At 37.1% G+C, this 23,295-nt stretch overlaps 1 protein-coding gene across 1 annotated transcript in view; it reads right to left on the minus strand.

Annotated features, from left to right (window-relative positions):
* Nucleotides 1-23,295, minus strand: part of TAOK1 (TAO kinase 1) — a 148,478-nt gene that overhangs the window by 4,769 nt on the left and 120,414 nt on the right. Inside the window, exons 15-19 of the mRNA XM_077749903.1 lie at nt 22,082-22,210; nt 18,040-18,243; nt 15,200-15,439; nt 10,463-10,675; nt 8,112-8,294 (exon numbers count right to left, since the gene is read on the minus strand). Coding sequence (XP_077606029.1) covers nt 8,112-8,294; nt 10,463-10,675; nt 15,200-15,439; nt 18,040-18,243; nt 22,082-22,210 — 969 coding nt within the window. The remainder of the gene's footprint in view (nt 1-8,111; nt 8,295-10,462; nt 10,676-15,199; nt 15,440-18,039; nt 18,244-22,081; nt 22,211-23,295) is intronic.

Below are 23,295 nucleotides of genomic sequence, written 5' to 3' on the forward strand. Positions count from 1 at the left end.
GATGCGGGGCTCGAACCCACGAACCGTGAGATCATGACCTAAGTGAAAGTCAGACGCCCAACCGACTAAGCCACCCAGGCGCCCCTGGATTTTTAACCTACTGAGCCACCCAGATACCCTGCACATTTGAAAGTTTAAACAGATGTGAGGCACCTGGCTAACTCAGTTTAAAGAGCATGTGGGGGCGCCTGGGTGGCTCAGTTGGTTGAGCGTCCGACTTCGGCTCAGGTCATAATCTCACGGCTCGTGGGTTCGAGCCCCGCATCGGGCTCTGTGCTGACTGCCAGCTCAGAGCCTGGAGCCTGTTTCAGATTCTGTGCCTCCCTCTCTCTCTGATCCTCCCCTGCTCATGCTGTCTCTATCTCTCTCTCAAAAATAAATAAAATATTAAAAAAAAAATAAGTAAAGAGCATGTGACTCCTGATCTCAGGGTTATAAGTTCTAGACCCACATTGGGTGTAGAGATTACTTAAAAATAAATAGGAACTTAAAAACAAAATTCTATAAAGAAATTAAAGAAATGTACTGTAGGAATCATGTATAATTTATATTTTTAAAATGTGTAAGATCAAGTTCTTTTTTAAAAATTAAATTAGGTGTTTTTATATTTATTTTTCATTTGAATATAATTGATGTTACATTAGTTTCAGATTAAAATCAAGTTCTTAAAAGCAAAGACGGGGTGCCTGCCTGACTGGCTCAGTCAGTAGAGGACATGACTCTTCATCTCAGGGTCATGAGTTCAAGCCCGATGTTGGGTGCAGAGACCACTTTAAAAAAATAAATCAAGGTAATTATCGTAAATGGCTACTAAATTCATTAGGTAAAAAACTGAAAAAGAAAATGGGTAAGAGGAAACTAGCCCTATCAGACATACCATAAAGTCACTCTAATAAAATATAGTATTGGTATGAAATAGACAATTAGTAAAATAGAAATAGAATGAAGATCTCAGTTTGCAGGCTTTTAATGCAAGTCAAAAGCAGTACTTAATTTCATGGGGAAAAAACAAATAATGTAATAAGCACAATTGGCTAATACCTGGAAGGAAATGGAAATGGAATCCCATCTTAATACAATATTCCAGATAAACCAAAACTTTAAGTGAACACAAACAAAAAAAACCTAAAAAGTTTTCATTAAAAAGTCAGAAGAGGGGCACCTGGGTGGCTCAGTCGGTTAAGCATCCGACTTCACCTCAGGTCATGATCTCACGGTTCATGGGTTTGAGCCCCGCATCGGGTTCTGTGCTGGCAGCTCAGAGCCTGGAGCCTGTTTTAGATTCTGTGTCTCCCTCTCTCTTAGCCCCTCCCCCGCTCATGTTCTGTCTCTCTCTGTCTCATAAATAAATAAACTATAAAAAAACATTAAAAAAAAGATTCTATGTAGCTAAAAATTCATACCTGGGTAGCCATCATAATCAGTTTTGAAAAACTGGAAGGTATTATAAGTAAATATAGTTGACTGTATGTAATTTTTTTAATATTAAAAAATACCTAAGAGTCAATAGACAATGAAAAAAAAGTTGATGGAGAACTCTGGAATGATCAAATTTAAAAAACNCTCAACTGACTGAGCCACCCAGATGCCCCTCCACTGATCAATATTACTATCACTTAAAAGTGAGACAACTAGACATTATATATCTCAGGATGTGATCAAAAAGGACACAATAACACATATGAAAATCACCTGAAAAATTTTTTCAAAGAAAAGAAAAAGTTTAATCTAAATATTATCATGCCTCTGGATTTAACTACCAGTCTACAGGAAATATGAAATAAAGGAGAGAGGAATAGGTTAAATGACACCACAAAGATGAAATAAACTAAATTCATACGTGAGAATTCCTACAGAGCAAATGATCCAATCCTCAGTTAAAACAAAAAAAAAAAAGTGGCAGGGGGAGGAGTGGTTAAGACTGAAAGACTTAAAAGATAATTAACCAGGGGCACCTGGGTGGCTCAGCTGGTTAGGTAGCCAACTCATGATCTTGGCTCAGGTCTTGATCTCACAGTGTAGGAATTCAAATCCTGTGTCAGGCTCTGCAATAGTGGCACAGAGCCTGCTTGGGACTCTGTCTCTCCCTCTCTCTGTACTTCCCCAGCTCACATTCTCTCTAAATAAATAAATAAATTTTAAAAACTAAAAAAAAAAAAGATAATTAACCCAATGCAACGTGTAGACTTTGTTTGGGCCCTAATAAACCAACTTAAGAAATTTTTGAGACAAAAGGGTAAACTTAGGCATGGACTTTTAGACAGTATTAGAATTTTATTATTAATTTTGTTAGACATCACAATGGAATTATTGTTATGTTAAATTCAAAAAGCCTTTTTTCCCCTAAAAAGTCTTTTTTTTTTTTTNAGGCACCCCTAAAATTAGGAGTCAATAATGATATGCTAAAATTTGCTTTAAAATACTCCAGACATTCTTCCCTTCTTCCTGACTCCAACCACACAAAGTTGTGTGTGTGGAACAGGGGGACAGAAAAGAAAAAATTAGCAAAATATGGATAATTTCATTGTCCTAAACCCTCCTACTTCTGGGTATGTTTGAAAATTTCCATGATAAAAAGTTTTTAAAAGATAAAGAGATAAAGGAACATTAAATTAGGTATCAAGGTTTTTGAGGATTTAAGCCAACAGTCACTGTTCTCTGCAGAAATCTAATTCAACAAATATGTTTAGGGTTATGTATCAAGTTTTCAGAAGTGCCCTTTTCAATATGAAGTTTAGCATGGGAGGCACATGCAAATAAAAATCACAACAGAATGTGGTAAGACATAATAATGGATTTATAAGGTATAGCAGAAATAAAAAGGGCTGGAGTGATTCACTCTATAAGGGAGAAAGACGAGGACAAAGTATTGTCACAGGAGGTGGCAGAGACTGGATCCTGAAGGAAGACTACAGGTTTACCAGGAAGACAAAGGAGAGGAATAGATATTTTCAGCAGAGGGAACACATGCAAAGGCATCAGAAAATGATAAAATAATAATTATTTCAGCCAGAATGGATTCAAGTAAGAAGAGTTTGAAAATTATTGAACATTCTAAGTATTAAAGTGTTACAAAGTTTTACAGTGAGCATTTCATAGGAAGGCTGAAGAAGAATTTAAGATTACACATGGATGCTTCTTCTGAGGGAAAGACATCAAACTGTTAACTGTGGTGATTCCTGAGTGGTGGGAATAAAGACATCTTAATTTCTAATTATGTTTTTCTAAAGTTGTCAAGTTTTGTGGGTTTTTTTTTTTTTTTTTTTTTTAAGGTTTTATTTTTAAGTAATCTCTGTACCCAACATGGGGCTTGGACTCACGACCCTGAGATCAAAAGCCACATGCTCTACTGACTGGGTCGGCCAGGTGCCTCTAAACTTGTCAAGTTTTAAGAAAAATGGTTGTGAATTTGTAAAATAATTTGCCACTTTTAATATCTTTATATAAAACACCCAATTCATACAGAATTTACATATCTCTAAGGATTCAAAGGACTTCAAATTTTCCTTTTAAATATTTTTATGTAAAACTTTCAAAAATCTATTTGCTAAAAGCATTTATTTTAATTCAAGGGATCTAATAAATGATGAGAATGTGTTGAGTATATAAGTGATCCAAATATCTCGCATATTATTAAGGACACTCATGACAAAAATATTAAACACACTGGGGAGCCTGGGTGGCTCAGTTCATTAAGCATATGACTCCTGGTCTCAGCTCAGGTCTTTTTTTTTTTTTTTTTTAATTTTATTTTTTACAAATAGTTTATTGTCAAGTTGGTTGCTCAGGTCTTGATTTCACAAATGTGAACTCAAGCCCTGTGCTGGGTGTGAAGCCTACTTAAAAATATGTATGTATACATGTGTCTGGTTGGGGTATAGCAACCAGACATGTATTTTACAAATTAATGCTTCTCAATCTTTTATCTAGTAAGCACTGTTTTAATTTTGTTTGATTAGTTTTATCATTTCAACAATATAAAAATGAAAACTAAGATATGTGATAGACTATATTCATTTCCATTTCTTTTAAAAGATGTTAGTTATTTCTGAAATTCAGAAAGGTGGTTTCACTGGGTAGATAAGAGTTAGCATAATTAAGGCTTTTAAGGGGCTCTTCCAACCTATCTCCTTTGAAATAAAATGTGATTATTTTTATGTATTTTCAGTTTCTGCAAAGAAAGGTCCTATAAAATATTCCAATTGTCAATTCTTACTTAAAAGCTAAAACCATGTTGTTGGTGCTGTGACATACTGAGGGGCACCTAGGTGGCTCAGTTGGTTGGAAACCAACCAACTCGTGGTTTCCACTCAGGTCATGATCTCACAGTCATGAGATCGAGCCCCACATCTGGCTCTGTGCTGGGCATGAAGCCTTCTTAAGATTCTCCCTCTCCTCTGCCCCCATGCCCCCAAATTATTGAAAACAAAAAACAAAACCAAAAAACCACATACCAACCATGTTATTGATGCTGTAAAATACTGAGAGATAATTCAATGAAATAATAATTAAAAAGCCCATTTATACTTCAGAGACACTGCCACTTTCCATGCATGTATAAAATTCACATGGAATTTAAGATTTTAATTATGTTTTCTTGGTAAAATTTTAATGTAAAGGAAGAGTGAGAATAGCTGTAATAAGACCTCATGTGAGTCAAGTGCAGCTTCCTTTGTTGGTGTCTCAACAACCTAAAGGAACAATTTTTGGTTCATCTGGAGGCTGAAAGCAATCTTCAAACAGAACTGTTATTCATCTGTGAACAACTAACCCTGATTTCACCTCTATTTTCAGATGACTGTTTCTTATCTGTACAACCAGAAGGTACGAAGTGAAGAAAAACAGTTGTTAAAAATTTTCAAAGTTTTTGTACAGAAGGTACATGGACTTGGTAGTTGCCAAAAATGACCCAACTGCTTTACTGTCAGGCACTTCACTTGACATGTAAACATTAGCCCTAAAAACCAAGGAGCAACTTAAAGCACTATTCATCATCCCACTGTTCTTTTATTCATAAGCACTTTCCATTATCAAAGTAATATTTTAAAAAGAAAAACAACCAATCGGGGCACCTGGGTGGCTCAGCCAGTTAAGTGTCTGACTCTTGATTATGGCTCAGGTCATGATCTCACAGTTTGTGGGTTCAAGCCCTCATCAGGCTCTGCATGGACAGTGCTGAACCTGCTTGGGATTCTCTTGTCTCCTCTCTCTCTCTCTCTCTCTCTGCCCCTCCCCCACTCACTTGCAGGCACTCTCCATAAATAAAGAATCAATCTACTGTATTAATACAGCCACTACTAGCATTCTTTCAATGGACTTTAAGTGTAACCTTTTTTATTTCAATCAACATATCATAAGCATTTCCCCATATTAATACTGTCTCTGTAGCCATTATAGATTTTATTGACTTGGCCATAATTATACTTAATTATATCTCTTTTAGATGGTTAAGTGTTTTATTTTTCCCCATGTTTTTATTTAAATTCCAATTAGTTAATATACAGTGTAGTATTAGTTACAGATGTAGGATTTAGTGATTTATCACAAGTGCCATCCTTAATCCCCGTCACCCACCCCTACCTGCCCCCATCCCTCCAGTAACCTAGATGGTTAAGTGTTTTAAACCATTATAAAGATGTTATAATGACCATTTCTATGCATATTTCCCCCTATATTTTGGATTCTTTTCCTTAGACTAAATTCTTAGAGTATTAAATACTTAACAATTAAGTTAAATACTTAACAATACACATAGAACAATGTGTATATAAAGCTCAATATACACATCCAAATTGCTTTTCAAAATGTATAAAGTCTATGAGAGTACCACTGCCTCTTCACCAATGGGTACAGTTTTACACCAGCCTTTTGTAGAACATGTAAACTTTGGTTCATATATTGAAATAAGACTGTATCTAAGATACTAATTAGCACTGCTTAATTCTCAACCACTAGGTGGAGCTAAAAATACAAATATATTATAATAGTACCAATATTTCTCTCACAACACTATTTCTACAATACTATAAAAATTTCCCTATATTCTATTCAGTGATAATTTTGAAGGATAAGACACAGAACTTTAGATTGAATTTTAAATATTCAAATTGGAATCAGATTTATGATACCTGTACATGGAACAAACTAGATTTTTTTTTCTTTTAAAGTTTATTTCTTTGAGAAAGAAAGCACAAGCAGGGGAGGGGCAGAGAGAGGTGAGAGAATCTAGAATAGAGCTTGATGCAGGGCTCAAACCCACAAACCAGGAGATCATAACCTGAGCCAAAATCCAGAGTTAGCCACCCACGTGCCCCCAAACTAGGTTTTTCTCAAATTTCATATGCATTCTATGTTTCTCATGTTGAGAAACATAACTGAGATAATGTATAGAGACAAGTACCCCTCAGAGATGCCAGTAATAAAGACAGTTGTCCCAGGGAAATAGTAACATCTTAGTGGATTTTTTAAGACTATACTTTTTAATATAAGAAGACATTGTATTTTTATACAGAAACAATGACAACTCTCCTTGGGCAAGACCATCAGGCAAGTCTTCACTTATGATGGACCTAAGACTATACCAGCTGTTGGAAGCTTATGGCCCAGGAATTCTTGAATACGGCTCTGAATCCTGGATCCAATTAATATTCTACTACAGATGCCCCTTAAACAACACAAGAGATTGAATGACATGGATCCTCCTACATGTGAGTTTTTTTCAGTAAATACAGTATAGTACTGTAAATGTATTTTCTCTTCCTTATGGTTTCCTTAATAATATTTTCTTTCTCGGGGCACCTCAGTGACTCAGTTGGTTGAGCTTCCAACTTTGGCTAAGGTCATGACCTCGCGGTTCACGAGTTCAAGCCCACATTGGGCTTGCTGCTATCAGCGCAGAGCCTGCTTCAGATCCATTGTCCCCTCCACTCTCTGACCTTCCCCAACGTGCACTCTCTCAAAAATAAACATTAAAAACAAAGAATATTTTCTCTAGCTTACTTTGTTATAAGAATACAGTAATAACATACAAAATATGTGTTAATCAACTATTATGTTATTGGTAAAGCTTCTGGTCAATTTTATACTGTTTAAGAAAAAGTCATACACAAATTGTTAACTGCATGGGTTGTCACAACCCCTAACCCCTGTGTTGTTTAAGGGTTACCTATACTTCTAAAAGGAAATGCTTTTCCTTTTTCTCTCAAAAATTTCCTGCCCATCATCCTTTCCCCAAAACACACATACACACAGCTTTACAACCTTAAAGGATGAAATAAATTTGAAGATTCTAGTTCTGTTAATATATCTGACAAAGAATAAGTAAAAAATAAATAAATGAAGATACATCTAGAAATAACATTTTCAGACTGATTTTTCACTTGTGTGGAACTGGTTTTACTTCCTATCCTCCATCTTCCACCAATCTGTATAGTTACAGGCCCAAGATGTACAAGTATATATTCCTGATGCTTCATTCCTGCTTCTCCCAGGCAATTACTAATCTTCTGTTTCTTCACTATCCAAGTTTTTCTCCATCTCCTTAACTAGAGCTAGGTACACAAAAGAAGTGAGGAACATGGAGCCAGAACTACTCTCTCCCAATTCAATTGTCTTCATAGAACCCCTATTTCTTCCTCTAGCAATTACTACTTAATTATATTTCCTTGATGTTTAGAACTCAAAAATTATTATAAGGTTAGTTACTGAATCAATAATTTTATTTATTTTTATTTTTTAATGTGTATTTATTAATTTTTTTTTAAGAGAGAGAGAGAACAAGCCACAGAGGAGCAGAGAGAGAAGGAGACAGAAATCTCAAGTAGGATCCGTGCTTTCAGAGCAGAGCCCAACACGGGGCTTGAACTCACAAACCACGAGATCATGACCTGAGCCCAACGAGAGTTGGACACTTAACTGATTGAGCCATCCAGGCACCCAAATCAATAATTTTAAAGAAATTTTAAAGAAAAAGAAAACTAGAATTAAGGAAATATGGTATTACAAAAACAATCCAATACCACCTCTGTCAAAATGAAAAAAAAAATTTATATTATGAAATGCTTCTGCTAAAAGCAACCACTAGCACAATTACCTTCCTCATACTACTTTACCTTTTGTTCTAAGAGTGCCCTGCGGAGGGAGACCCTCTGTTCAAGCTCTCGAAGCTCCCGATCATGTTGTGCCTCAGCTTGCATCTTGATTTTGCTCTGATATGCATTCAATAGCTCCAGTTCCTGCTGCAGCTGCATCTTCAAAACCTGGCACTCTGCTTCCTGTGCTTCATCCAAACGTAGCTGAAAGAGAGAAGGCAAACAAATATATTCTACTGTGAGCTCTCTATTCCTGTCCTATGGAAAAGAAGAGGTGTGAGAGAAGACAGACTACTCTTTTGTAGGATACACAATTGTTCTCTCTCATGTTGTGGAGTAAACATCTCTGAAAAAGAAAGGCCTAGTAACCTTCATCTTTAGGAAGATAGAGCTATGATAAGCTCTTTGGAAGATGCTTAAATAACCATAATTTTCTTAAGAAAAATCTAGAATCTGACCAGATAATAGGACTCTGAATGTTTACTCTCCAATGAGATAACTACAACATAGGGATTAGCAAACAGCTTACTGGCCAAAACTGGGCAACCTGGGTTTTTTTGCTTTCACTTTTTTATTTTTAACTCCACTAGTTAAACAAGTCAAAACCACACTTAGATACCACCTCACGCCAGCCAGAGTGGCTAAAATGAGCAAATCAGAGGACTCTAGATGCTGNATGGTTTTTACATTCGAAATAGTTTTATTTTTAATAGCTATATAAACACCCATATAATATCCATATAATATTTTGCTTCCTGGCCTATATGTTAAAATATTCAAAAAATATGTTTACAAAACTTATATAGAAAATATTTTATATTTCTATTCAAATGTCACCATTTGGATTCCAAATATAGTACTACCTTTTGCCCACTACCTAACAAAGCTGCTGTTCAAATCTTCATATGCTTTTTGGATAAGCCTAAACAGGCATGTGCAAAGAGGCACTGGCAGAGAGTTTGTTTAAAACAATGGCTAGGGGCACCTGGGTGGCTCAGTCAGTAGAGCAACCAACTCTTGACTTAGGCTCAGGTCATGATCTCACGGGTCCTGAGTTTGAGCCCTGAATCAGCATCTGTGCTGACAGCACAGAGACTGCTTGGGATTCTCTCTCTCTCTGTTCCCCTCACTCATGCTTGTGCACGCACGCCCTTTCTCTCTCTCTCAAAATAAATAATAAACTTAAAAAACAAAACAAATTTTATGTCTGGAGCACCTGGGTGTCTCAGCTGGTTAAGCAGGACTCTTGATTTCAGCTCAGGTCATGATCTCATAGTTCGTCAGTTTCAGCCCTGAGAGGGGGATCTGCTGACACAGCAGAGCCTGCTTGGGAGTCTCTCTCTGCCCCTCCTCCGCTTGCTTGCTTGCATGTGTGTGCACGCACGCACGTACGTGTACGCATATGTACACTCTCTTTGACTCTCAAAATAAATAAAAATTTAAAAAAAGAAAAATTTCTCTGGGAAGACTTAAATTTTTTTTTGAGAGAGAGAGAGAGAGAGAGAGGTTGAGAATGAGCTGAGGAGGTGCAGAGACAGGGAGATACAGAATCTGAAGCAGGTCCCAGGCTCCGAGTTGTCAGCACAGAGCCCAATGTAGAGCCTGAACTCACAAACCATGAGACCATGACCTGAGTCAAACTCAGACACCCAACCAACTGAGCCACCCAGGAGCCTCTTAATGTTTGCTTATTTTTGAGAGAGAGAGAGAGACACAGAGCACGAGTGGGGGATAGGCAGAGAGTGAGATACAGAATCTCAAACAGGCTCCAGGCTCTGAGCTGTCGACACAGAGCCCAATGCGCGGCTTGAACTTAGGAACAGGAATGGCGACATCATGACCTAGGCCACTTAACTGACTGAGCCACCCAGGTGCCCCTCTCTGGGAAAATTTTATTTTATTTTATTTTATTTTTTAAATGTTTTATTTATTCCTAGGAGAGAGAGAGAGAGAGAGAGAGACAGCATGAGCAGGGGAGGGTCAAAGAGAGAGGGAGTCACAGACTGAAACAGGCTCCAGGCTCTGAGCTGGCAGTCAGCACAGAGCCCGACGCGGGGCTTGAACCCATGAACCGCGAGATCATGACCTAAGCGAAAGTTGGACGCTTAACCAACTAAGCCACCCAGGCTCCCCTCGCTGGGAAAATTTTAAAATAAATAAATAAAACTTCATGTCTAAATGTATTAATAATCTGTGTACATCATGCATACTTCCAAGCAATGCTCAGAGAAGGAAGAATATGGATCATCACCACTATTTCCCAAGCTGTAGGAAAACTATCATTTCCAACTAGGATTTTAATTGCTGGGATCTCATTGCTGGTAGAAAGAAAGGAGCACTAAATTTAATTTGCCTAAATAAAACAAACTCACAGCTTGGGTGGAGAGCATTTCATTAATGCTGTGGTCATACTGCTCAGCCAAGATGGCTAACTTCCGGGTCTGCTCCTCCTTGAGCCGTTTCAGAACAGCTTTGTGCTCACTCTTTGGTGTTGTCTCCAGTAGGTGATTTCTTAATGCTTTGTACTGCCTGGTTTGGATTTTGCAGGTATCCTGAAACTGCTTTTTTATTTGGAGTTCTTTAGACTGGGAAGAAAAAAATAGATGCATATATATTTAACATTTGGCATTTGGTATACCTTACGGTTTCATTAAATTAATTAAAACAAAGGCTACTAAGAAAAAGGGAGAAGAGAAGCAAAAAGATCAGATCATAACGTTGCAGGTACTTTTGTACTTGGCTATTAGGTCAAACCACTGGATTCTATGCATTTTTAAAACAAAAGCTGTAATTTAAAATATTAAAATATCAAGAACCTCATTTATCATAGGACTTCAAGCAATAGTCATTATTTCGTTAGTAAACTTAGTGACTTGAGTAAACATTAAAATTAACTTTGATTATGTTATATATACCATTAATGGCATAAAATCAAATTTCTTCTCATGCATTAAGTGTAGCAAAGTATTTTATTGGCCAGATAATAGTTTATCAAATCTCTAAGGCAGAAAATAAGCATATTTACTCTCTTCCTTATCTGAAACACTTTGCTTCAATTTTTTAAAATAACAACCTCAACTCTAACTACATAGTATATGATAGATCCCACAAAAGCAGGGTATTAGTAACTAATATTATTTTATACAATTATCTTTTCCTTAAGGAAATAAACTAGGTAGAAACACCCTTAGCAAAAACTTCAAAGTCATTCAAGTTAACTAACCTTTTAAAGGTCAAACAAAAGTTATGGGGTGGGGGTGTTGGGCCAAATGAGGGATCGGCATTAAGGAAAGCAGTTGTTGGGATGAGCACTGAGTGTTATATGTAAGTGATGAAGCACTAAATTCTACTCCTGAAATCATTATTACACCATATGTTAACTAATTTGGATTTAAATGAAATTTAAAAATTAAAAAACTTACTAAAAAAATAAAATCATGGGGAAAAGGAGAGGACATCCTTTCTTGGAAGTGATAAGAGACATGAGCTTCATAAATATTTTGAGATAAAGTAATCGAGCTCTGAGACAGACAGTTTTGGTTTTAGTTTTTGTTAATCACTGAACTCAGGTTTTGATAAGATTTAATAAGATGAGATATAATTCTGTAAAGTATACTGAGTAAGCCTGTGAGAATATATTCATTTACTACACTAAAGGCAGAAACTACACTTGAAATTATCTAAATATAAATACTGCCAGATATTGATTGGTTGATTAGATATGCAACAAATGCACGTATTACCATAGTAAAACACCTGTCAGGGAACTAGTTATTCACCACCCCTTGTAATACTAAAACATCAAATAGATCTTCTCCATATTTCACACCAACTGAGGCACTAGGTCATAGTCTTATACTTTATTTTGTGAAGGATCAAGCTAGAAAGCAAACCTCTTGGTTTAACTATGCTTGGTAGTACCACACATAAATGCTGTCCTTGGTTAACAAAATTCTTCCAAGTTAGCCAGGAGTGAAACAATGCAATTTAGACATTCTGCCTCTGCATAACATTCATTCTTTTACAAGTTTTTATTTTTAAAATATTATACCAAGAAAACTGTAATCATCCTATATCATTAGCCTAATGAGAAAAAAGAACTTGAAAGTTTTTTCTTTCTTTTTTTTTTAAAGAGACTTTTCTTTTTTTTTTTTTTTAATGTTTTTTAAAATTTATTTCTGAGAGAGAGAGAGAGACAGTGTGAGCAGGGGAGGGTCAGAGAGGGAGGGAGACACAGAATCCGAAGACAGGCTCCAGGCTCTGAGCTAGCTGTCAGCATAGAGCCCGACATGAGACTCGAACCCATGACCCGTGAGATCATGACCTGAGCCAAAGTCAGACGCTTAACCGAATGAGCCACACAGGTGCCCTGAAAAGTTTTTTCACAAGAAGAATAATCCTAATACTTATAACCAAGAATAAACTATATCCCTCAATACTTAACTCAAGTGAAAATTAGAACATAGTTACAGTTGTTTCTAATCATTTAACACTATCATCTGGATGACAGATGAAGAAACAGCAGAGTAAGCAATTAAATGTTTACCCAATCCATTTTACAGAAATGGTACCCCAACTCCAACTTAAGTAAGTGCTCAAACTAACGTCCTCCTATTCCACATTAAAGTCTTGAAGAAAGATGAAAGAGACAACTGTTATGATTTAGTCAAACAAAATTGGAATGAATGACTTAGTGTTAAAATCTAGTCTATTTTGTTCAAATTGAGCAAGGAGGTAGATATACATAACTAAGAAAACATCATGATTTTTCCCCCACTAAAGTAACAGAACGATTTCCTTTATGGAAAATCTTGAGCTCACTGGTCATTAAAGGAGTCATTCTAGGGATGCCTGGATGGCTCAGTCAGTTAAGTGTCTGACTCTGGATTTCGGCTCAGGTCATGATCCTTTGGTTATGAAATTGAGCCCCCCATCAGGCTCTGTGCTGAGTGTGGAGCCTGCTTCAGATTCTCTTTCCCTCTCCCCGCTTGCACATGCCTGCCTGCACATGCAAGTTTGTCAACTCTAAAAAATAAAAAGAAAAGGATGTGTTCTATTCAAAGTCTATGATTGTGAAATATTACTTTTCTCCTCATTTTTTGTATACTATCTGTAAAATCAAATCTCATGTTTATTATTATTATTTTTTAATGTTTANGCGCCCCTCAAATCTCATGTTTATAAGCTTTCAAACTGAAAGGGCTCCAACACGAGGAAACAGAAAGGAATGGTTAAATATCAAACAACTACCTATTCCAAGTCTCAAAGAAATGCAGTCATATCAGATTTATGGTATGACTATAGAAAACTCACAAGCTTTCAGTCTGGTTTACTTCTGAGTGCTGCTGACTTTAAAACGGTAACTAATTTTACAGACATGTTTTAAAAATCTTTTAGTGGGAAAGTGTTCTGTAGGCAAATGTCTTCATTACAAAGACAAAATAAAGCTGAAATATCATTATGAATTCCAATTTCTCTAAGCAATGACTAATGAAGGTTATTATATGGGTAGTCAACACAAGCTACTCTTAAATTTTATCCTTCACAACTTTAATTTTGCTTCTATATCTCATTCAAGACAGCCTATTAGAATGGAACCGGGTGGGAATCAGAGTTAGGATTCAGTATAGATTTAGTATAGATTAGACTGGGCATCACAACTGGATATAGATTTAGTATAATATAGATTTTAACATAGACTACCTCTGTGAATGAACTGCACTTCACACTAGAACAGTTACTCAGGTAAGACAAAGAAGAGTTCTATAGTTAAATTATCAAATAAAAGGGGGTAGGGTACAGTTTAAAAAAGAAATACTGTGGGATGTGGGCCTTAATGGATATAAATAAAAGTTTAAAATGTGCAGACATATACAAATTAACTGAGGTACTACTAAAGATGATGGCCTATGTAGTGGATGGTTTTGTTTTTGCTTATTAAGATTAATGTGATTATATTCCTTCAAGTATTTATTATAATTTATACAATTTGAAAACATCCTAGAATTGTTAACTCTGGTTGATTATTAACAGGGCTAGATCACTTGCCTGGAGAGACAAGGAGAGAGGCGGAAATCTTTATACTTTGGTATCTTTTGAATTTCATACTATATGAATGAATTCATTCATTCAAAGTAAATACAAAATTTAAAGTCCTTTGTATTATATATCACCAGCACTTGTTTTTCCTTATTTTGGAAGGGGAAGCATATAACAACTAGCTTTACTCTGCTGTACTATTAAAAAATATACCCCCAACTACCTATGCCACGGTTTTATCTATACTACCAAGCAAAGAAAGAAAGAAAGAAAGCAGACTGGGAGTTAACACCGTGTGATGATTTCCTTGTTCCTCTTACAGTAAGTATAGACAATGAAGGGAGAGGGGATAAAAAAGCATTTTCATTCATTGGCTTCTGTGCTGATTAAGAACTTACTGCCTTTTCTGCACCTGATCTTAGCCAAAAGGCCAAGAAGCAATCTTAGTGTCTTTTCTGGAAACAAATCATATGTAGAGGAAATAAGATTCCAAAATTGTATTACTTGGGACAACAAAGAGAAGATAACAGGTTAAAATGTTGACATGTAGACTATCATATCATCATTGGACATTTGGGTATATTTAAAATCAGAATTTTGTTTCGTGTTTATGGCACTTCCCACAGTCAAAAGTTTTGGTAGGCTGCTGAAAAATATGTAAGCAAAATGTCTACAGCTATGGACACTCCATATTAAAACTAACCAAACATTCTTAAAATGAAAAGAAAAAAGTTTATTCAGTTTCTTTATGCCAGACCTCTTAGATTTTTATGGTTTCCATGGATGCCTATTATCTCTTTTGCCCTCTATCAAGAAGCTTAGGTTAAAGGTACCTTCAGGGGCACCTGGGTGGCTCAGTCGGTTAAGCATCCAACTTTGGCTCAGGTCATGATCTCGCAGTCCGTGGGTTCAAGCCCCACATCGGGCTCTGTGCTGACATCCAGCTCAGAGCCTGGAGCCTGCTTCAGATTCTGTGTCTCCCTCTGTTTCTCTGCCCCTTCCCTGCTCGTGCTATGTCTCTCAAAAATAAATAAATGTTTAAAAAATAAAATAAAATAAAATAAAGGTACCTTCAGACTCTTAGGCTGTTGTCGAACTTCCATGACATGCTTTCGTCTTAGTTCTCGTTCTCTTCGCTTGTTATATTCCAGCTGGTTTGTGAGCTCAGTCTGATGCTGCAATCTGATCAACTCACAGCGCATCTTCTGTATTGTGTTGAGGTGACGGAACTCCAGTTCTTGCATGGATTCATGCTGTCGCAGTAGCATGGCATGCTCTAAGTCCTTTTGAGTCTGCCTTTTATTTAACTCCTAATCCAGAACACAAAAGACAAAGGTATAATTTACTTCTGTATATGCCAGAAAAAAGAATCCTAAGAAACAGAATAACCAAGAAATAGATATAATCCTCTAATTTAATAATGGCTGCATAGTATTAGTTTTATAATATTTACCGTACTAAATAAATAATTACTAGCAAAAATTTCCTTATACTGTTCATTTACTATTCATTAACACTACTTTAGGCAGTAAGTTTAAAAGCTATCAAATCTATCTCAAGAGGTTTAATGTCCTTCCCTCTTTTCTTTCTTGTTTCCTAATTTTATATTTGAAGAGGGTTTGTAAGTCATCCATTGAATTTTTTCAGAGTATGCTATTCAAGTCTATTACATGCAGTATACCCAATGTAGTGTAGTGGTTAAGAACATGGACTTTAGAGCTAGGCTGCCTGTATTATAGCTCTGCTACTGATGAGCAGTAAGTCCTTGGGTTAGTTGTTTAAACTCTTGGCTTCAGCTTTATCACTTCTCAAATGAAGGTAATATAGCTATTTCATAGATTTAATGTGAGGATGAAACAAGTTCATAAACAGGAAGTTCTCAGAATAATACCTAGCATATCATGCTCAATAAATTTTTTTCAGATTAAAAGGAATAAGTGTATCTCTCTCTCTCTCTCTCTCTCTCTCTCTCACTCACACACACACACACACACACACACACACACACACACACACACTGTAGAAGTGAAACTTGCCTCCTTTGCCCTTTCTCAAGAGGCCGACAGTTTGGTGCAAATGTTTCCCAAATATTCCCCCATGCTTATCATGACACATCTGTTATACAAAACCTACAGTTTTAAAACTGAATACCAACATACATTAATTATAGGCCTGTAATGTGCTTTCTTCACCTAAAAATATAACGGACATATTACCCTGACCAGATCAGTACATAAAAATCTTTTTTTTGAAGTTTCAATAGTAAGGGGCTCCTGGGTGGCTCAATCAGTTAAGCATCTGACTTCGACTCAGATCATGATCTCAGGGTCCATGGGTTCAAGCCCTGCATTGGGCTCTGTGCTGACAGCCAGCTCAGATCCTGGAGCCTGCTTCAGATTCTGTGTCTCTGTCTCTCTTTGCCCCTCTCCCACTCACGTTTTTTGTTTTTTTGTTTTAATTTCTGAGAGAGGGAGAGAGATAGAGACAGCGTGAGAAGGGGAGGGTCAGAGAGAGAGGGAGATAGAGAACCTGAAACAGGCTCCAGGCTCTGAGCTGGCTGTCAGCACAGAGCCCGACGCGGGGCTTAAACCCACGAACCATGAGATCATGACCTGAGCTGAAGTCAGACGCTTAACCAACTGAGCCACCCAGATGCCTCTCTCTCAAAAATAAATAAACAGTAAAATTTTTTTTTTTAAATTTAAGTTTCAATAGTAAGCTTCTGCTTTGCAGGTCCACAATTTTCCCATTCTGCTTTAAACAAATTTTCAATAAATATCCATGGCATGATACATCATATAATCATGTTATTATTTCTTTAGGATACAGTTCCAGAAGTGGATTTGGTAAAAACATAGGTGCATATTAAATTTTAAAACCTATTGATGAATTATACTCCAAAAGGGCAATATCAGTTTATATTTTATACTTACCAAAAATGCCCATTTCCCCACTGTTACCAGTCTTTTCAATTGTTCTTATCTAACTGATGCAACTGTTTTAATTTCAATTTCTTTCATTATTACTGAATCTGAACAGTTATGCTATACTTGAAGCTTATTTTAAGCCATCTTGGAAATATATTTATCTACGCTCACAGATATCCCTGATAATAAAAACAACTGTTTTCATTTTGATAAGAGTTTCTACAGTTGACCAGTTAATAAATGTATGATTATAACAATGTGTGGGGTTTTTTTAAATATTTTTATTTATTTCTAGGAGAGAGAGAGAGAGAGAGACAGCGTGAGCAGGGGATGGTCAGAGAGAGAGGGAGATACAGACTCTGAAATAGGCTCCAGGCTCCGAGCTGGCAGTCAGCACAGAGCCCGATGCGGAGCTCGAACCCACGAACCACGAGATCATGACCTAAGCGAAAGTTGGACGCTTAACCGACTAAGCCACCCAGGTGCCCCTATAACAAAGTGTTAAATGGTAACACACAATTCATGGCACTCATTTCAGATCAAAAGGCATAAATTATCCAATTAATTTTCTCATATTTAAAAATTAATACTTCATTCATGGATAAATAATAAATATGTATTTAGTATTTATTGAATATCTTCCTCCATTCATGGATAAATAAATAGCTATTATTTATTTAGTAAATATTTACTGTATGCCTATTATGGGCCAGATACTAGGGATACAAAGACCTGAACAAAACCTATGACTTCCTATAATTTCCATTCTAGTTGGGGAGAGAGACTGCCCGCAAAATGTGTGTATGTGTAAGAGAAAGAAGTACAAAGGAGAACATTTAAAGAAGGGAGAGGGGAGAAAGCAAGACATACAGATTGGGGATCTGGGGAAGAAGGATTGAGGCAGAGGGAATTAACGAGTACAGAGGACTTAAAACGGGGATGTCATAGGACTTATTTCATGATTTCACATCATCCAAACATACCTCCCTGACAAGGTCCTGTTCCAAGTTATGGCGTCCAAGTAACATTCTTCTCTTGAAGCGACGGCACTCTAGCTCTAGGTATTGCCTCTGTCGTCGAAGAAGATTAGCCTCTTCCTCTGCTTGGAAATGTTGTATATTCTCCTTCTGCTTTGAAAGCCACTCTTGTTTTTCTTTTTTTGGGGTGCTCTGGTTTTCATTCAGTTCCTGGCAACATAAAAAAACAACTCAGTTCAAAATACATAAAAATTGGGGCACCTGGCTGGCTCAGTCAGTTGAGTGTCTGACTTTGGCTCAGGTCATGATCTGGCGGTTCCCGAGTTTAAGGTCCCACATTGGGGCTTGCTGCTGTCATCCTGTCAGCACAGAGCCCGTTTCAGATCCTCTGTCCCCTTCTCTCTGCCCCTTCCCCACATGCACTATCCCAAAAATAAATATTTTTAAAAAAAGAAAAGAAAAAACATAAAAATTAACTACGTGAATGTAGTTAATCTAAAATTTGGTAGCTGGTAAATTTATTAGCACCACGCTCTAACCAACTGAGCTAACTGGCCAAGATGGTAGCTGGTAAATTTAAATAAAAGTACTTAATTTTTGTCCTCTCTAATGCTCAAGCAGGGCAATGACCTTAAGGAGTTAGGTTCATAGTTTCCTTCTTCTTGAGTTACCAGCGAAGTGGGACAGGAAAGAGAAAAATACATCAGAAAACATGCATAGCTTTTGGTTTTGCATAGCTACATGTATTGATGACTCAAAAGTACATAATAATTGGTAAATCAAGTAAAACATATCTTTCTTTAAATCCTTCCCAAGGCGAGACAGAAGGCAGTACTCTGAGGTGAAAATAATATGTAAATTAAAGTTAGGGCTAAAATATGGTTATGTCTCCCTTGGTTTTTGATATTCTAAATATCAAGCATTTGGCAAGATTATGGATGTACTCAATATAACAGACTTGGTGATTAAATGGAAAATCAATAAAACCATGGGAGAATAGAGACATTCTTTATGAGTGGTATTTAACATTTGGCATCATAATACCATTAAACAAATCAAAACCAATGGTTTTTACGACATTTTATTTGTTTATTTTAAAGTTTATTCCTTTTTGAGAGACAGAAAGAGCATGCCTGTGAATGTGAGGGAGAGGGGTAGAGAGAGAGAGGAAGAGAGATGGAGAATCCCAAGCAGGCTCTCCACTGTGCAGAGCCTGACACAGGGCTTGAACTCATGAACTGTGAGATCATGACCTGAGCTGAAATCCAGTCAGAACACTTAACCAATTGAGCCATCCAAGTGTTCTTCTATGGCATTTTAAATTCTTTTTTTTAACATTTTATTTATTTCTGAGAGAGAGAGAGAGAGAGAGAGAGAGTGAGCAGGGGAGGGTCAAAGAGAGAGGGAGACACAGAATCACATAATCTGAAACAGGCTCCAGGCTCTGAGCTAGCGGTCAGCACAGAGCCCGACTCAAGGCTAGAACCCACGAACCGTGAGATCATGACCTGAGCTGAAGTCGGCCACCCAACCGACTGAGCCATCCAGGTGCCCCCATTTTAAATACCATCTTACAAACTATCTAAATGAAAATGCATTTATATTGGGCGAGGTGAGAACATTCATGACACACTCAATGAGACAAACGCTAGGAGGTTAATACCAGTATATTTTCAACCTAAAAAAACATCAATATTGCAGAGAATACAAATCAGTCATCATTCCTAAGTGTAAGTTGATTTTTCAGATACTACTAACCTTATGGTACCTCTGCTGTCATTCAAGAAAGAGATTAATTTTTTATAACTTTAGTTCACAAGATATTCAAACATAAAAAAAACACACAAATTAGTAGTTCTCAAATGAGGGCGTACATACACAGTACAGGAAGAGACAAGGACAGGCTACATTTACAGACACCCAGAGTGTCTTTCTCAAAATCTTCTGCCAGGAAATTTCTCCACTAATACTCTAGTATGTCCCTTCCTCTCTATACTGAGAATTATTATTCTGAATGAATACACACACACACACACACACACACAGTCACATACATAAGTTTTACACCTAATTTAACTAATACATTCATAACACTCAACTGTTATTTGTACTGGGAAATTTCATGTTGTTGGGTATTTATTTACAATTGGGAATCCTATTTAGAATCTTTTCAAACCCAATGTTCTAGTATAGAGTTTGACTCCTGTATTATAGTGATGAAAATATGCTGCAGGGTTTACTCTTTATAGTAGGAAAAATACTGTCAGTGAAACTCACTTGGCAGGGTATATATAGCAAGTCTTTGTGCCAATAGGTCCATAGTAAGACTTACATATCTCATTATAAGGCAAATTCCTATACACATAAAAACATTAACATCAAAGAGATTACTGTTATTTTAAGAAAACCAATTAATTTATCAGTGTGTTAATAATTATATGAACTAAAAATTTCAGTCAGTCTGTAAGAAGGGGTGTAAATTGAGGCATACCATTTTTCTGTACTGTGGTAGTTATCCCGTCAGACAGTGCCTAAGAGCATTAAGGCTTTCTTTAAGGATAGACTACATCTGCTTTTAAAAGAAGTTAAAGAAAGCAGCACATAAAGGGCAAGTAAGGAACGCCTGGGTGGTTAAGTATTCAACTCTTCATTTTGACTCAGATCATCATCTCATGAGTTCAAGCCCTATGTCCAGCTTTGCACTCTCAGTGGAGAGCCAGCTTGGGATTCTGTGTCTCCCTCTCTCTCCACCTCTCCCTCGAGCTCACTCTCTCTCAAAATAAATAAACTTTTAAAAAAGGGGGGACCAATAAATATAAAATCATGTAGTTATACAGAAATAATCAGCATGTTCTATGTGATGAGCAAAAATGCTTCTTATCCTCTTACTCTAACTTAAAATTTATTAAGAACAAATTACTGTAATATCTGAGTCAAAATAAGGCCTTATTTTTTTTAAGGTTTTATTTTTAAGTAATCTCTGTATCCAACATGGGGCTTGAACTTACAACCCTGAGATCAAGAGTCACATGTTCCACCAACTGAGCCAGCTAGGTGCCCCAGGGATGGTTTACTTTTATTTCTTTTTATTTTATTTTTTCTTATTTTTATTTTTAATTTTTTAATACTTATTTTTGAGAGAGAGCAAGTGATCCATCAGAGCGTGAGCAGGGGTGGGGCAGAGAGAGAGGGAGACACAGAATCCGAAGCGGGCTCCAGGCTCAGGGCTCTCAGCACAGGGCCCAAGTGCAGGGCTCAAACTCAGGAACTATGAGATCATGACCTGAGCCCAAGTTGGGTGCTTAACCGAGCAGGCCATCCAGGCATCCCGTATTTTGTCCCATTTTAAAAATTTATTTACTTAAGTAATCTCTACACCCAGTGTGGGGCTCAAACTCACCACCCTGAGATCAAGAATCACATGCTCTTCCAACTGGGCCAGCCAGGTGCCCCAGGAATGGTTTTCTTATAAAGAGAAATGTGTGGCTTTTTTTTCACAGCTCAAATATTTTTATTTCTTTTTTTAAGTCAATCTGCTTCTTTTATTTTTTTTAATGTTTTATTTATTTCTGAGAGAGACAGCGTGAGCAGGGGAGGGTCAGAGAGAGAGGGAGGGAGAGAGAGAGGGAGGGTCAGAGACAGAGGGAATCTGAAGCAGGCTCCAGGCTCTGAGCTAGCTGTCAGCACAGAGCCCGACGCGGGGCTTGAACCCACGAACCTGAGCCAAAGTCGGATGTTCAACCGACTGAGCCACTCAGGCACCCCACGTATTTTTATTTCTAATCAGTTAATTAATATGTGCTTATAAAAACTATTATAAATAAAATATCTTCTGTTTTCAGGAGATGATTCTTTTTAGACCCTACTCAACTGAGGTTCTCAGTCCACTGAAGAGTAATTGATTATAATCAATGACTTCATTCACACCGATATACATTTCATGGTGACAAACAACAAAAGAAAATTTTATCTGACTCTATGAGTTGATGAATATCATATACAATCAGTAAGGAGATAACTGGCTTGAAAATGTTTATAAAATAAGTACCTCCTTAAGCTGTTCTTTTCGAAGTTTATATTCTCTTTTCTGGGACTCCAAAAAGCTATTTAGTTCTTTCTTCTGTTGGGCCTGAATATGTTGCTGAAATTTTTTCTCCTCATTGGCCATCACTTTAGCCTATAGGAAGTTTTAAAAATGGATCAAATTAGTTAAGTTGATAGATTCAAAGCAGCAATTTAACACACATTACCAAGGATTCCATTTTCTCCCAAGAATAGAAAATTAGCATTGCTTCTTGGCCTTTTGGCTAAGATCAAGTGTAGAAAATCAGCATAAGTATTACCAAAATGAGAATAACCAACAAATTAATTTTTTAAAGTTTATTGAGAGAGAGAGAGCGCAAGTATGCACACAAGCAAGGAAGGGGCAAAGAGGAAAAATCCTAAGCAGGCTCCATGCTCAGCACAGAACCTCACATGGGGCTTAATCTCACAACCCTGAGATCATGACCTGAGCCGAAATTAAGAGTCAGACACTTAACTGAGTGAGCCACCCAGGCACGCCCCCCCCCCCAAATTATTCATAATTGTTACTCAGCATCCTTTTCTGAATTTCAGAGAACCAATAAAATGGAACCTGTCTTTAAAATGAGGATCTTAGGGGAGCCTGAGTGGCTCAAGACAGCTGAGCATCCTACTTCAGCTCAGGTTATGATCTTATGGTTCGAGGGCTCAAGTCCTGCATCAGGCTCTGTGCTGACAGCTCAGAGCCTGGAGCCTACTTCTGATTCTATGTCTGCCTCTCTCTCTCTGCACCTCCTCCACTCACACTCTGTTTCTCTCTCTCTCTCTCTCTCAAGAACAAGTAAACATTAAAAAAAAATTTTTAAATGATGATCTTGGGGGTGCCTGGGTGGCTCAGTTGGTTGAGCATTCAACTTTTGATTTTGGTTCTGGTCATGATCCTAGGGTGGTGAGATGAAGCCCCATGGCGGGATCTGTGCTAAGCATGGAGCCTGCTTAAGACACTCTCTCTCTCTCTCTTTGCCCCACCACCCCCTATGCCTCCCCCCTGCTCACACACTTTCTCTCTCTAAATTAAAAATTAAAAAGTATGATAAAATGTTGATCTTGTGTAGGGTCAGAATGTTTACACCTTTACTCCTCATTTAACAGGAGTTATGTTCTCCCCCCAATGAAACAAAACAAACACACATTTATCTACAAATATAATTCAATTATGACTTCTCATGTTGGTTAATT

The sequence above is a fragment of the Crocuta crocuta genome, unplaced genomic scaffold (assembly GCF_008692635.1).
Source record: "Crocuta crocuta isolate KB4526 unplaced genomic scaffold, BGI_CrCroc_1.0 scaffold149, whole genome shotgun sequence".
Classification (NCBI taxonomy): Eukaryota; Metazoa; Chordata; class Mammalia; order Carnivora; family Hyaenidae; genus Crocuta; species Crocuta crocuta.